The sequence below is a fragment of the Palaemon carinicauda genome, chromosome 19 (assembly GCF_036898095.1).
Source record: "Palaemon carinicauda isolate YSFRI2023 chromosome 19, ASM3689809v2, whole genome shotgun sequence".
NCBI lineage: Eukaryota > Metazoa > Arthropoda > Malacostraca > Decapoda > Palaemonidae > Palaemon > Palaemon carinicauda.
The window spans coordinates 50,337,917-50,351,762 of record NC_090743.1 but is presented as its reverse complement, the minus strand read 5'-3'; the positions used below and the strand labels follow the sequence as shown (position 1 = coordinate 50,351,762).

The 13,846-nt window shown below is 40.9% G+C and overlaps 2 protein-coding genes across 3 annotated transcripts in view; one reads left to right on the top strand and one right to left on the bottom strand.

Annotated features, from left to right (window-relative positions):
* LOC137658633 (protein POLR1D-like) overlaps positions 1-8,127 on the bottom strand; it is a 79,257-nt gene extending 71,130 nt beyond the window's left edge. Inside the window, exon 1 of the mRNA XM_068393562.1 lies at positions 7,834-8,127. Within this exon, the coding sequence (XP_068249663.1) occupies positions 7,834-7,982 (149 nt within the window). The 5' untranslated portion in view covers positions 7,983-8,127. The remainder of the gene's footprint in view (positions 1-7,833) is intronic.
* Positions 8,128-8,375: 248 nt separating this feature from the next.
* Art4 (arginine methyltransferase 4) overlaps positions 8,376-13,846 on the top strand; it is a 188,398-nt gene continuing 182,927 nt past the window's right edge. The window contains exon 1 of one of the 2 annotated variants that reach the window (XM_068393560.1): positions 8,376-8,540. In XM_068393560.1, the coding sequence (XP_068249661.1) occupies positions 8,402-8,540 (139 nt within the window). In that variant the 5' untranslated portion in view covers positions 8,376-8,401. The remainder of the gene's footprint in view (positions 8,541-13,846) is intronic. The other variant, XM_068393561.1, reaches the window with a different exon arrangement.

Sequence of the window (13,846 nt, the reverse complement as noted above, 5' to 3'; positions counted from 1 at the left end):
AGATTTCCCTCGTAATGACTTAGTACGAGCTAAATTGAACTTAAGAGCTCTAACAGGACATAATACTCTTTCCAGTTCGTTGCCTACGATCTCTGATAAGCAAGGAATATCAAAAGATTTAGGCCAAGGACGAGAAGGCAGTTCATTTTTGGCCAGGAAACCAAGTTGAAGTGAACAAGTGGCTTTTTTCTGTAGAAAAGCCGATGTTCTTACTGAAGGCATGAAGTTCACTGACCCTTTTAGCCGAAGCCAAGCACACTAGGAAAAGTGTCTTGAGGGTGAGATCCTTCAGGGAGGCTGAATGTAATGGCTCAAACCTGTCTGACATGAGGAACCTTAGGACCACGTCTAAGTTCCATCCAGGAGTTGCCAAACGACGTTCCTTAGAGGTCTCGAAAGACTTAAGGAGATCTTGGAGATCTTTATTGTTGGAAAGATCTAAGCCTCTATGTCGAAAGACTGAAGCCAACATGCTCCTGTAGCCCTTAATCGTGGGAGCCGAAAGGGAGTGAACCTTTCTCAGATGTAAAAGAAAATCTGCGATTTGGGCTACAGAGGTACTGGACGAGGACACAGATGCTGACTTGCACCAGTCTCGAAAGACTTCCAAATTCGACTGGTATACTCTAATGGTAGAAGCTCTCCTAGCTCTTGCAATCGCACTGGCTGCCTCCTTCGAAAAGCCTCTAGCTCTTGAGAGTCTTTCGATAGTCTGAAGGAAGTCAGACGAAGAGCGGGGAGGCTTTGATGGACATTCTTTACGTGGGGCTGACGTAACAGATCTACCGTTAGAGGAAGACTTCTTGGAAAGTCTACCAGCCATTGAAGTACCTCGGTGCACCACTCTCTCGCGGGCCAGAGGGTAGCAACCAACGTCAACCTTGTCCCTTCGTGAGAGGCAAACTTCTGCAGTACCTTGTTGACTATCTTGAATGGTGGGAATGCATATAAGTCCAGAAAAGACCAATCCAGTAGAAACGCGTCTATGTAGATTGCTTCTGTATCTAGGACTGGAGAGCAATAGATTGGTAACCTTTTGGTCAACGAGGAGGCAAAGAGGTCTATGGTGGGTTGACCCCAAGTAGCCCAAAGACTCTTGCCCACGTCCTTGTGGAGGGTCCATTCCGTGGGTATCACCTGACCCCTCCGACTGAGACAGTCTGCCAAGACGTTCAAGTCCCCCTGGATGAATCTCGTCAACAGGGAGATGCCTCGAATTCTTGACCATAAGAGAAGGTCCATTGCGATCTCGAGCAGCGTGAAGGAGTGTGGGCCTCCTTGCTTGGAGATGTACGCCAAAGTTGTGGTGTTGTCTGAGTTGCCTCTACCACTAAGTTTCGAAGAAGCTTTCTAATATCATCAAGGCCAAGTGGACTGCTAATAGCTCCTTGCCGTTGATGTGCATGCTCTTCTGACTTGAGGTCCACAGACCCGAGCATTCCCGACCGTCCAGGGTCGCACCCCAACCCAAATCCGACGCGTCTGAGGACAACACGTGGTTTGGGTTCTTGACTGCTAGGGATAGTCCCTCTCTCAGACTGATATTGCTGTCCCACCATTTCAGGCATGCCTTTACTGGTTCGGAGACTGGGAATGATACCGTCTCTAATGTCTTGTCCTAGTTCCAGTGAGAGGCTAGATGGAACCGGAGAGGCAGAAGGTGTAGTCTCCCTAGTGAGACAAACTGCTCCAGGGATGAGAGAGTCCCTACGAGACTGTTCCAACTCCTGACTGAATAAACGTTTCGTTTCAGCATCAGTTGGACTTCGAGCAGGGCTTGACTGCGAATCTCCATCCCCAAATATAGAATAATCTGGGATGGGATCAGTGGGGACTTTTAGGTTGACCAAAAGTCCCAACTCCCTGGCCAGACTCAACGTCCAATGTAGATCCTGCAGACAGCGAAGACTGGACGATGCTCTGAGAAGCCAGTCGTCCAAGTACAGGGAGGCTCGGATCCCCGATAGATGGAGGGATTTTGCCACATTCCTCATGAGCCTCGTAAACACGAGAGGCGCAGGACTGAGGCCAAAGCACAGGGCTCGAAACTGGTACCCCACATTCCTGTAAACAAACCTCAGAAACGGTTGGGAATCCGGGTGTATAGGAATGTGGAAGTATGCCTCCTGAAGGTCGAGAGAGACCATCCAGTCGCCTTCCATAAATGCTGTCAAGACAGCCTGGTAGACTTCATCGTGAAGTTTGTCTTGACAATGAACACATTGAGCGCACTTGCCTCTTACGTACTCCTGCAGTGAACATGGCTGCCAAATCATTGGAGCCATCCCTGAGGGACTTGTTCCTGCAGAGAACGTGGCTGTCAGATCATTGGAGCCATCCCTGAAAGCCTTGTTTATGCATGACATAATTGTACAGCAAAACTTCAAAGGCTCGAAAATAGCTCTGAAGTCGACCTGTAAAATCTTGGAGCGTCTCATGGCCAGGCGCCAGGGAGAGTCTATGAGGTTTGAGAAGTCTATCTGGGCAGAGGCAGGAACTCCCAAGCCGAGAACTTCTCTCGTGTCATATCAGACTCTCGCTCTATAAGCCAGTTTAAAAGAAGGGAAAGCAAAGGCTGTCTCCCCCAAACTCCTCCTGGTGATAAACCAGTCGCCTAGCAATCGTAAAGCTCTCTTAGAAGAGCGAGAGAGCACTAGCTTATAAAACAACGGCTTCGAAGTAGCTAGGCCTAGTGTAAGCTCTGACGTTTAGGCGAACGAGGAGCAGCAGTTACAAAAAGATCCGGACAAAGATCCTTAAAAATCAGCATGATTTATTTAAAGTCCATAGAGGGCTAAGCAGCTTTAGGCTCCTCTCCGTCTGACAGAGTCCTCAAGGGAATATCAGTAGGAGGGGGAACAGCAACTTCCTCATCTGAAGGAACCTTGTCCGACAATAGCCGAGTCTCAAGCAAGGGAGAGACCTACCGTGGTGGAAATGCTTTACAAGCAGAGTCCACACGCACTGGTGCATTAGTAGCGGACCAGGACGCAACGTCATGTAACTGCTTGACAGTCTGTGAACTGTCAACAACAGCAGGTGCGTGAGGACGCACAGCGTCCACTCGAGACTGCTTTGACCGCCTAGACTGAGCAGTCAAAACAACTCTAGAATGCGGAGGTTGACGCTCAGCGTCAAAACAAGTCAACTCCGATTGTTGGCGAACGTCCTGAACGTCAACAGGAGCATCAGCAAGTGGCCTAACGTCCAAATGTGGCTGAAAATCCACACGAGACCGCATCGAGTGTGGTTCTAAACAACCTGACTGACGTGACTTGGCTACGCCAACGTCAACAGGACGCACAAAGGAACGTTAGGGTGGCTGAAGGCCAGGATCTCGATGAGATAAACGGCTAGGCTCAACGGACTTATCGGCAGAATAGTCTTCCATAAGGGAGGCAAGCTTATTCTGCATGTCTTGCCGTACAACCCATTTAGGATCAACGGGAATGGTTGCGGTAAGAGACGAGGGTAACGTCTGTGACCGCAAAACCTTGCCTACAAAAAGACTCTCGGAGTCTGTGTTACGCTTTTGTTAGGCGGCGAGCAGTCTTCCGATGACTGCATAGGGTCAGAGCTGTCCTAATAGTTAAAACCAGGACGCTGGACCTGTCCTGAAAGGACTGACTTTCGCTTAAAGGGCCTCGAAACCTTGTTCCACGGTTTCTTATGCGAAAAGCCTTCGGATGACGAGGAGAAAATCGTCTCTCTCGCCTTATGGTAGGGGTGATCTTGGTAAGATACACCTGATACCATAGAGGGAACGTCTGTTCGCTGATCAAGGCCTCTCGAACCCATAAGTCGTACGACATTACTTCTCCCCTGGGCTTGGGAGCTTGCAAGAGGTCCCGGACTAGGCGAACGACAGGCACGAACAGACGAACCCTCGGTCGCAACACTGATAACACTTTGCGCAATATCACTTTATCACTACGATTTTCTGTTTTGCACTTATTTCACTGAAATCGAATTTTTTAACAATTCACATTAGGAATGAATAAAACTGATTTCTACCTGAAGCACGCAATTCTACCCTCATCAAAAGGTTGTAATTGCGAAATCAGTCGTATAATGTAAGCACATTAATACCAGCAAAAAACAGTAAACATATTTTAAGATAAAAAAATCAGTGGCTGGGGAAGAGACTAAACACTAGTTCATTCAAAACTACGTTTTCAATCTCTCACCGTACAGTGCCTTGGGACGAGAATAAAAACTAAAAACGTTTTATCCTTTCTCCCCGTACAGAGACTAGGGACGAGAGTAACTCGAGAACAACGTTACTCGCTTGGGACGAGATAAAGATCGGAACGTTCTCTCTCCTCTCTCTCTCTCTCCGTCTCTATCTCTCTCTCTCTCTTGATTTCGCACCGAAGAGAAGAGCCCACTTACCTTTCGTCAATAAACAGGTTATTTCACCAAAGGAAAAAACTGAAAGGTTTTTCAATTAAAAGTTCTTTTAAAATAGTCTTTAAAACATTTAAGCTTTGAAAGAAAAAAGAACAAAACGTCAGAATCGATTTACTCCTTCTGCAAAGTGAAACCGTGATACTCTCTCTCTCTATCGTAACGATAGAGCGCAAACTGCGTAGCATAAATAAACTAAACGTTAGTTCGTCTTTGAAACAGTACGAAGACTATTCAAAGAAAAAAACTATCATAAAATATTTACTAAAAATATTTCATTTAATAAGTTTTAAATCATTAGCTCTGTAAAAGTTATTTACGATTGAAAAGGGCTCAACGTTGTTTAACTTCGGTTTCCAAGTTAGGACCACCTACTCTCAGGAAAGGTCGCATATAAACAAATCATTAAAATTTATTTTGATGTTTATTATAAATGGAAAGCTAATCGAAGAGGCCTAATAAAGGCGGTTGAGATATAAAATATATAGAGGAAAATCTATAATTAATTTATAACGTGATAAGATAATTGCTAAAAGCCTAAAACACACTTCCGTCTAAGGGAAGGGTCGGCCATTTAAAAGTCAAAGAAAGTCCATACTCTCTCTCTTGTCATCAAAAATTAAATCTATCCAAAAACGAGTTCAAGATTTAAGATGAAGATAAAACACCTGCACTGCGAAAGCTCAAACCAAAATGAAGTACTTCACCAAATATGTTGAGAAAACTCCAGGTTCTACAGCGAGTATTGATACGTCTTGTCGTCAACGTCGACAGAGAAGAATTGAAGGGTTTGTTTACATGCAAGAGTGGTATCTGGCCGACAGTTGGCGCTGGTGGGCACACCCGCAACCTTCATAGCGATCGCTCGCGAGTTTTTTGAGTGTGTTTTCTGTCGAGCCGCAGAGTTACAGCTATTATATATTCACCGGCTAAGTTAAATATTTAAAAAGTTGCATGTATCAAGTCTGTGTATAAAGGAAAAGGTGATGCAGAACATGGTAAATATGAGTCTAACACAGGCAGTTTTCCCTGATTGTGAAAAAGTTGCATGTATCAAGCCTGTGTATAAAGGAAAAGGTGATGCAGACAATTTAAGTTCATATAGGCCAATATCAAATCTGTCATATTTTTTGAAAATTATTGAAACTGCTGTACACGAACAAACCTGGAAACATCTGAAAAAATCTAATACCATACCTGATGATCAATCTGTTTACAGAGAAAATTACTCCACAGAAAAAACAGTGCTAGCGATTAAAAATGACATAACAGAAATTATAACAAATGGCTAGTGTTGCATTCTTGTGATACTTGATCTAAGTGCAGCATTTGATACTGTAGAACATACATATCTGATGGAAGACCTTAAAGCTGTGGGCATCGTAGAACGAGCATATGACTGGTTTGTGAGTTATCTTGAAAACCGCAAAGTTAAAGTAGTAATATCAAATGTTGAATCTGAGACAAGAAAACTAACCAAAGGGGTGCCTCAAGGAAGTGTACTAGGACCTCTCCTGTTTGAAATTTACACGATTGAACTGGCTAATATACATGAAACTCATAGAGTTAAGTTTAAAACATACGCTGATGACACACAATTCTATTTCCCCATAGAATCAGTTGATGAAGCTAAAAGAAAGATACATGAAATAATGAATGACATTAAGGCTTGGATGTTAACAAAAAAGCTCAAGCTCAATGAAGATAAAAGTGAATGTATTATTTTTGGAAATGAAAAAGATATAAAAAGAATTGAATGCTTCCAAAGAATTGAAATAGGTCAATCGATCATTGACCTAAAGAAATCTGTCAGAAATCTTGGAGTAATCATGGATGATAGACTGACAATGAATGAACATATAAATAATATGGTAAGAAATTGTAACTATCATATTAGAAACATAGCATTTATTAGTAAATACTTAGATGAAAAATCTATGGCCATACTCATTAATCACCACATATTTTCAAGAATTTATTACTGCAACTCACTGTTCTATGGCTTACCAAATTATCAGCTGAAGAAAATTCAGAGAGTACAAAACAGCCGCTAGATTAATAAAAGGACTACACAATAGGGAAAGAGTTACCCCTGCACTAATTAAATTACACTGGCTGCCGGTAAAAGCGAGAATTGAATACAAGCTACTCTTACTAACATTCAAGATACTGAATCAAAATGAACCAAAATATCTAAAAGAATACCTGAATAAACTAGAACTAAAACCAAAGGTTACCATAAGTCACATGAGTGACAAACATAGGCTATCTGAACCAAGAACAAATAGTAAATTTGGTGAAAGGGCTTTTAGCTACTGTGCGCCTAGACATAATAAACTGCCAACAGAAATGAAGGACCTAAAGGGAGCAATTGAATTTAAGAAGAAACTAAAGACATTACTTTTCACAAGATCATATGATTTGGAAGATGCTACAATCAAAGAATTGTTTAAGTTATAATGAAAATGTTTCGTTAGATGATTAATATGGACCCGCCCGAGAAGTAGTTCACTCGACTTCAGTGGAGGGTTGGATTTAAACCCAAAACAAGTAAGTAAGTAAGTAAAGGAACCTTTTATCAGGACGACATGGCTATCTCACCCAAAAACAGATTTTTCGATTTACTCCAAATCAGTTTGGAATGTCTAGAACAAGGATATCTTTTATGAATATAATTGTTTTTTCTTCGCCGTGCGCTCATAAAAAACAATGCTCCTATGTACTGGCAAGCGGTACATGCTGAGATGCACACACTAACCCCATTGATTATTATCTTTTAGATAAGTTTTATTTCCAGTAAAAAGAAGTGCAATTTTTCAAGAAAGCAAATGTTTTTCTTTAGGGAAAACCTGGCTTAAAGTAGAAAAGATTTTTATGTCCGTAACTATAATAAAAACCGATAATTCTACAAGTTATGACTGTTAGGGGCTATGAATTGCATGCTGTGACTGAAAAACATCATCTTGCAAAGGAAACCAACACACAAATACCACCTAACCTAAGGTTCAAGCAGGAGAACCAACTGGGAAAATATTCTTGCATTTGCCCAGAAATTAGTACCAAATACCTAAAATACATCAGGGACACCACTATTTCATATCTTAAAGGATTAATGGCTACTTGTGCCTTTCAACCCCAAAGGTAACCACTTGGAAAAATGTAATGTTTAAGTATTTTAGAGTGAAGACAAACAATCATATATTTACCCATGAGGGTACTATTACCACAACAGTTGGATGAACAGCTACAATGTAATAAGGCCTATTCTAAGGTTTATCTGTGCCCTATAGCCTAATTTAAACGATGTTCTAATTTCTTGGTCTAAATTCATCTACTAAGGATATCTATTACAGCAAATAGACCGCGTTCTTCGTAATCACTACATGATTTTCGCAACCCCAAGTGACAGACAATGACCTAACTTACCTCGATAACTCGTCATCTGTTACCATCTTAAGAGTGAGTGAATGAATGACACAACCACACTCCGTAGTAAGACTACGAGAGAACAGCTGAGACTGACTGATCAGTATTTCAGATTCGGTAAATGTTTTAATCCGATTATGATGTGACATCTACTATTTCGTTTTAAAAATATGGTGATTCGTCGTCCATGGTATAGTGACTAAATAAAAAAGTTGTTAGTCATAACTATCAATATGAATAATGCTAGGATATAAGAGATAAAAACAAATTGCATCTCGAGGGACTATTGTTTATAAGCTCTACTGCTAGTTAGCGTCATTCAGCTGAGCCTTTGTATATTTTGAAGCTGCGAAGAAATCGAGTTTTCCCTTATACCATCTTTATAATTTATGAATATAATCATTATGAAAAAAAATGCGTGCAATTTTCATTTTATTCTATAAAAAATGTGGTTTAATATTAATTCTGATAATCAGTTTGTGTGTGATATATATATGAATAATCTGTGAATAAATCAAATCCTACTTCTTATTTTGAAAGGCGTACGGCCTTAGATAGGCCAAGAAAAATGGCGTCACAGATGGTGTACGAGAGGGTTGCGTGTAAAATATATCACGAGGATGGTACCAGGACAGATAAATATGGGGGGCTAGTGACCTTAAAATTAGTATATGACCCACACGGTTTGGCGTGTAAAATAAAAAAAGGTAAGGGTTTAGATTAGGAGTAGATCTGGCCAAGAGGCCATTGTACAGTGTCCTATACGGTGCCATTGACACCCAAGAAATGTGTTTTTTTTTTTTTAAAGCCTCTTTTGTTAGTTAATTTTCCTGTGCATCCTTTGAATGTTTAAAGTGGAATGTTGTGCATTCCGAACTTCCTACCGTTGTCATTGCCTGCGACTTTTCTTGGCATGTTTGTGATGTAAACAATGTAATGTTTTCATTGTAAATAATCATAACTAGACCTATGTTTGTGGCGGAGGCGGCCCTCCTAACACCGATTTTACGATAAAGTATTTAACGAAACTTTCTTTGTCAGTAGAGGCTACATTAAGTACTCGGGTGGTTAATAGCTTGTGTAGGTTTTGATTTTTTTTTTTTTTGTGTGTAGTCTACTACTTCCCTAGGCCTATTAGAATGTTTACATTCGTACCCTTTGTTAAGTCGAATGTTATTATTATTATTACCTGCTAAGCTAAAACGTTAGTTAGAAAAGCAGGATGCTACAAGCCCATGGGCCCCAACATGGTAAATAGTCCAGTGAGGAAAGGAATCAAGGAAAAATTGAAAATTTTATGAATAAAAACATTAGAATAGATATTTCCTATATAAATTATAAAAACTTTGGTAACCAAACAAGAGGAAGAGAAATAAAGCAGCCTTTGTAGTTTGTGGGGACAGGCCGTGGACCGCCCGGAAATCAAGTAAAAAATGTCCGAAATCGGCTCTTTTTCAAGGGAATGATCACAATGAAATAATGTTAAATTCACTAGTTTTGTAAATGCTTATCCCAACAAACTACATACTAGGACAAGGTCGCGATTGCTAGAAAATAGAGTAAAGATCATCACCTATCAAGTTTTTCATGGGAAGTTGAACAGAATGAAATAATGAATTCACTAAATTTGTAAATGCTTGTCTCAACAATCTACATACAAGGACCACTCGGCGCATGAATGTTGGAAAGTGCGAGAAAAATGGACAACAATTAGCCCAAACTCCCCCCCCCCCTAACCTGACCTACAAGCCGTGTCCTTACCTTCTTAGTGACCTACCGAGGGTGGGCTCTAACGCCCCCGTGCGACCCCCCAAACACTCGCTATCATACAAACCCAACCTAACCGAACCTAGTAGTTCCCAAGTCACAACCCCTAGGCGGGGACAAGCCCCCGGACCCCCTTTGTAAGTCTCTCTCCTACACAAAAAAAAGCTAAAGGCAGCACTGAATTATATCTTATCCACATTGTAATAATAAAAAAGGTACCTTAATATTTGTAGTCGCTGAAGTCTAAATCCTCGGGTTCTTGCGCCTGTCCTACAAACTACATTCAGCCAGAGTGCCTGAGTGTACCCTTAAGCAAGAGAACTCTAATCCAAGACAGTGGAAGACCATGGTACAGAGGTTTTGGCAATACCCAAGATTAGAGAACAATGGTTTGATTTTCAAGCACCCTCCTAGAAGAGCTGTTGGTAATTTTATGCAATAGCTCCTCCAGCAAGTCATCAAATTTAAGTACTTTCCCGGAGCCTTTGTATATCATAGACCAGGTTCTCCAGCGTGCATAAAAAATGGATACCTACTAACCAAAACTCCAAACCCCCCCTGACTTAACCTACAAGCCGTGTCCTTACACTAATGTACAGTGGTGGCTCGTGGCTAATATTAGTGGAGGTTCTACTCCAGAAAATTTGTAGCCTTTGTTTTAATATTTTGTTAAAAGAAACAAGCAAGTAATTACAGTATTCAGAAACTTGGTAGAATTCTAAAAGAACAAAATCAAACTTTTTAACTTACTACTATATAACCTAAATTGTCATTGTTCAAGCTTAATCTATTCATTCAAAAGTGAGATCCATTTTTCTTGTTTTAATTTGTACAACAATAACAATTATTTTGTTCTTGATATCTGCATGACAACTTAGGAAGTTTTTCCACCATTGAAAGCTGCAAAATCATTGTCTTTCCAAATTCCTAGTATTTCTTAGAAAAGTTTTTTTTGTATTTTGTGTTGTAAAGCTGCATTCTGCCTTTGATATAATTTTGGGAATTATCAGGAGAATTAAAAAAAAAATGTAAGAGAACCATTAAACATAATCAAATAGAATAGCTGGAAGTAGGTTGATAATTTAATATAATTCTACACTTTATCACAATCAGGACAATGGTACACAGTTTTCTAGCACAACACACATCGAGTAAAAAAATAACTATCTCCCACAAACACACCAAGATTAGCACTGTGGCAGCAACAGTGCTCTCTCTCTCTCCCTCTCAGCCTTGTGTGCAGCTTACTAAGCCTGCAACAGCTAAACACCACGTAGCTGGAACTGTGAAGTGCACAGTCGCATACAAAGATTTTTTTTTTATTTGTTCGTAAATTGGAGATGGCTAACTGACATTAAAGAGTAGAAATTATATATTTACAAGTACCTGTATATAGAAAGAATTAAAGAAAAAAATAATGGATGTGTATGTATAATAGCGGCCACCTGTGTGTATTATTATGTCTAACTTAGAGTACGGCAGTGTAAGGGGGGGTCGCAGGGGACGTTAGGCCCCCCCCCCTGTTAGTTAAGTAGGTAAGGACATGGCTTGTAGGTTAGGTTAGGGGGGAATAGTTCAGGTTAGTTGATGTCCATTTTTAATGAACGTGTGAGGAACTGGCCGCTAATATACAAAGGCTCCAAATAATTATATTGAATGCTATCAAAAGAAAATAAGGGTGTGTCCAGTTCCTTGATGGAGCCACCACTGCTGATGTATTTAATTACATAAAGTTATGACAATTAATCGAGTATGAAAGTAATATAAGAATAGGTGAAATAGTAGAGTAAGAAAGCAATATATGGCCTAATCAGATTTCAACTTCTTAAGCAATATTTACAAAATATGATGGTACAGAAAATCCAAAGAAATCAAGGCCACCATGGAAGGTCTTAACAATAGTGGTAGGCTACTGCTTATGACTTACTCTCTGTCTAGTATGTTGAAGTTATGCCATAATTTATTTTGATGTTTTTGTGGGAAATCCATAATTTTTGGAAGAGACAAAGAGAATTAATGTACAGTATGTGCACTTGAAAATGGCATTAAGGTGGGAGGCGAAATAGTGAAAACTATAATGTTTGCTGATGACAAAGCAGTTGTCTTTACCACAAGAGATGGTTTGCAGAGGATGATAAATAAGAACAGCAGGGAAGTATGGAATGAAAATTAATATATCTAAGAGAACTACGAGAAGACAAAGACCTCCAACAAACATGCAGATTACAGATGAAGCTGTGGAGGAAGTCAGTTATTTCAAGTAATTGGAAAGTATTATAACACAAAATGGAAACTGCAGTAAAGAGATTAAGAGCAGAATAGCCTAAGGTAAGGTAGCTTTTGAGAGAGGGAGAAGAACATTGGAAAACTGAAAATTGAACTGAAGAAAAGATTTGTAAAATGTTTCATATGGAGTGTAGCATTGTACAGTTCTGAAACATGGACTATAAAAGCAACAGACAAGAAACTTCAGGAAGCATTTGAAATATGGATAAGAATAGTTGGAGAAGAAAGAACCCTAATTACATAAAAAAAGTGGAGGCAGAAAAACTGGATAGTACACATTTTAAGTGGGATTGGGTTACTGAAGGACAAAAACCCAGAGGAAGGAAAAGAAAGTCTATGTTGTCCTAAAGGGAGGGAGAAGGTACCAAGAGCTAAAAGAGGTGGCCATGAATAGAGAATTCTAGAGGGCGACTAATCCATGAAAGTACCTTTGTTCCGTAACCGAAATACAAACCACGCTATTTACAAAGGGTTACCTTTTAGCGCAGCTGAAATGGCGAGCCATTAGAATTTAACGAGGGTGTAATACCCCCGCGCTAGTTAGCAGGGGGGTAGGGGAGTGGTAGCTAGCTACCCCTCCTCCCCCTCACACACAGGTGAATGCTCACTTTCACTTTTGGCTCGGACTGTGACAGACGTCTCTGTCTTGGTCCTCTCTTGGCAGCCATTGTTTGTTTTGTCTTTACTTAATCGCTTACTTTTCATTTACTCAATATACAGTATATGTAAACACGTTTTCATGTTTGTATATATATTTGAGTATAGAAATAAGTAAGTTTCCTTTTCAGATTTGTGTGTGTAGTGTACGATATCTACGTGGAGTCCTCGGCAGTTAGGCCACCACGGCGTAATTTTATGGGTGGCGATCGAGTTTGACTTATGTCTTTCTCTCTCTCTCTCTTGAGGTCGTTCACCCTTTTACTACGTGTTACTACGCCCTTGTAGCTTCCTTTCCGGGTGGGGGGGTGGCTACGCCGTACGTTTGTCTCAATTAGTTATGAATCTAATTGTAGTTGTTTTTTGTTTTTCAGCTTGTAGAACGATTCCTTTCAAGGTTTTCGTTCTTTCTTTAGTGTTCATTCATTTTTAAATTACATAATTACATAGTTACATAATTATAATTGTTATAATTCTGTTTTGGTTACAGCTCTCCTTCCGTGAGTGTAAGTGGTTGTGAGGGCACGTGCCTGTTATGTAATTCTTGTTTCCTTTCCCTCGGGATTCCTCTTCGGAGCCTTCCCGGGGGAATGAATGTGTACTAATATTATTTGTTTTATTTTTTTTACAGTTACCGATCTAGTTTGTTTCTGTAATATGGCAACGGTGTGAGCTGTCTGGTTGAGTCCTGGGGATTCGGCTGTTGCTGCCTCCCCCCTTGTATTTTCGTCAGGGCCGTGTCTCCTTCTACTGGAAGTACTCCCGTGACGACGGACAGCTCTCCAGTTCATTTTAGAACTCTCAGGAGGCTTGCCTCCTTGGGCGGGTAACTTTCCTTCCGAGGGAAGTTTTTCCTGTCCAGGCTTGAGTTTTTCCCCTTTTGGGGGGTTCTTCTCTTGCCTTTTTTTCGTGCGACTATGCACTTGGTGCTGAGCGGTCGCACCTGCAGTTTCACTCAAGGGCTGGGCAACTGCAGGAGCTCCTCTTCGGAGGATTGCTCCTTTTAGGTCACTGGCTGACCAGTCTCTTCTACGAAGTGTTTCTCTTTCGTTCGCGAGAGAGTACACTCATAGAGACTCCTGTTCGGAGGTTTCTTCTGTTGCTGTTGCTGTTGGCCTCCCTCGCCGTAAGGCCCACCGTCCGCCTCGTCGTAAGGGCCTCTCATCTCCCTATAAGGGTGCTTGTGGCGCCTTTTTGGATCTCCGTTTGCAGCCTACAACTCCTTTTTCTCGATCCTCCGCCTTGGTGCAGATGGACAGCAGTCTGATCTCGTCTTCCGACGGGCAACGGTCTTCCCGACGGA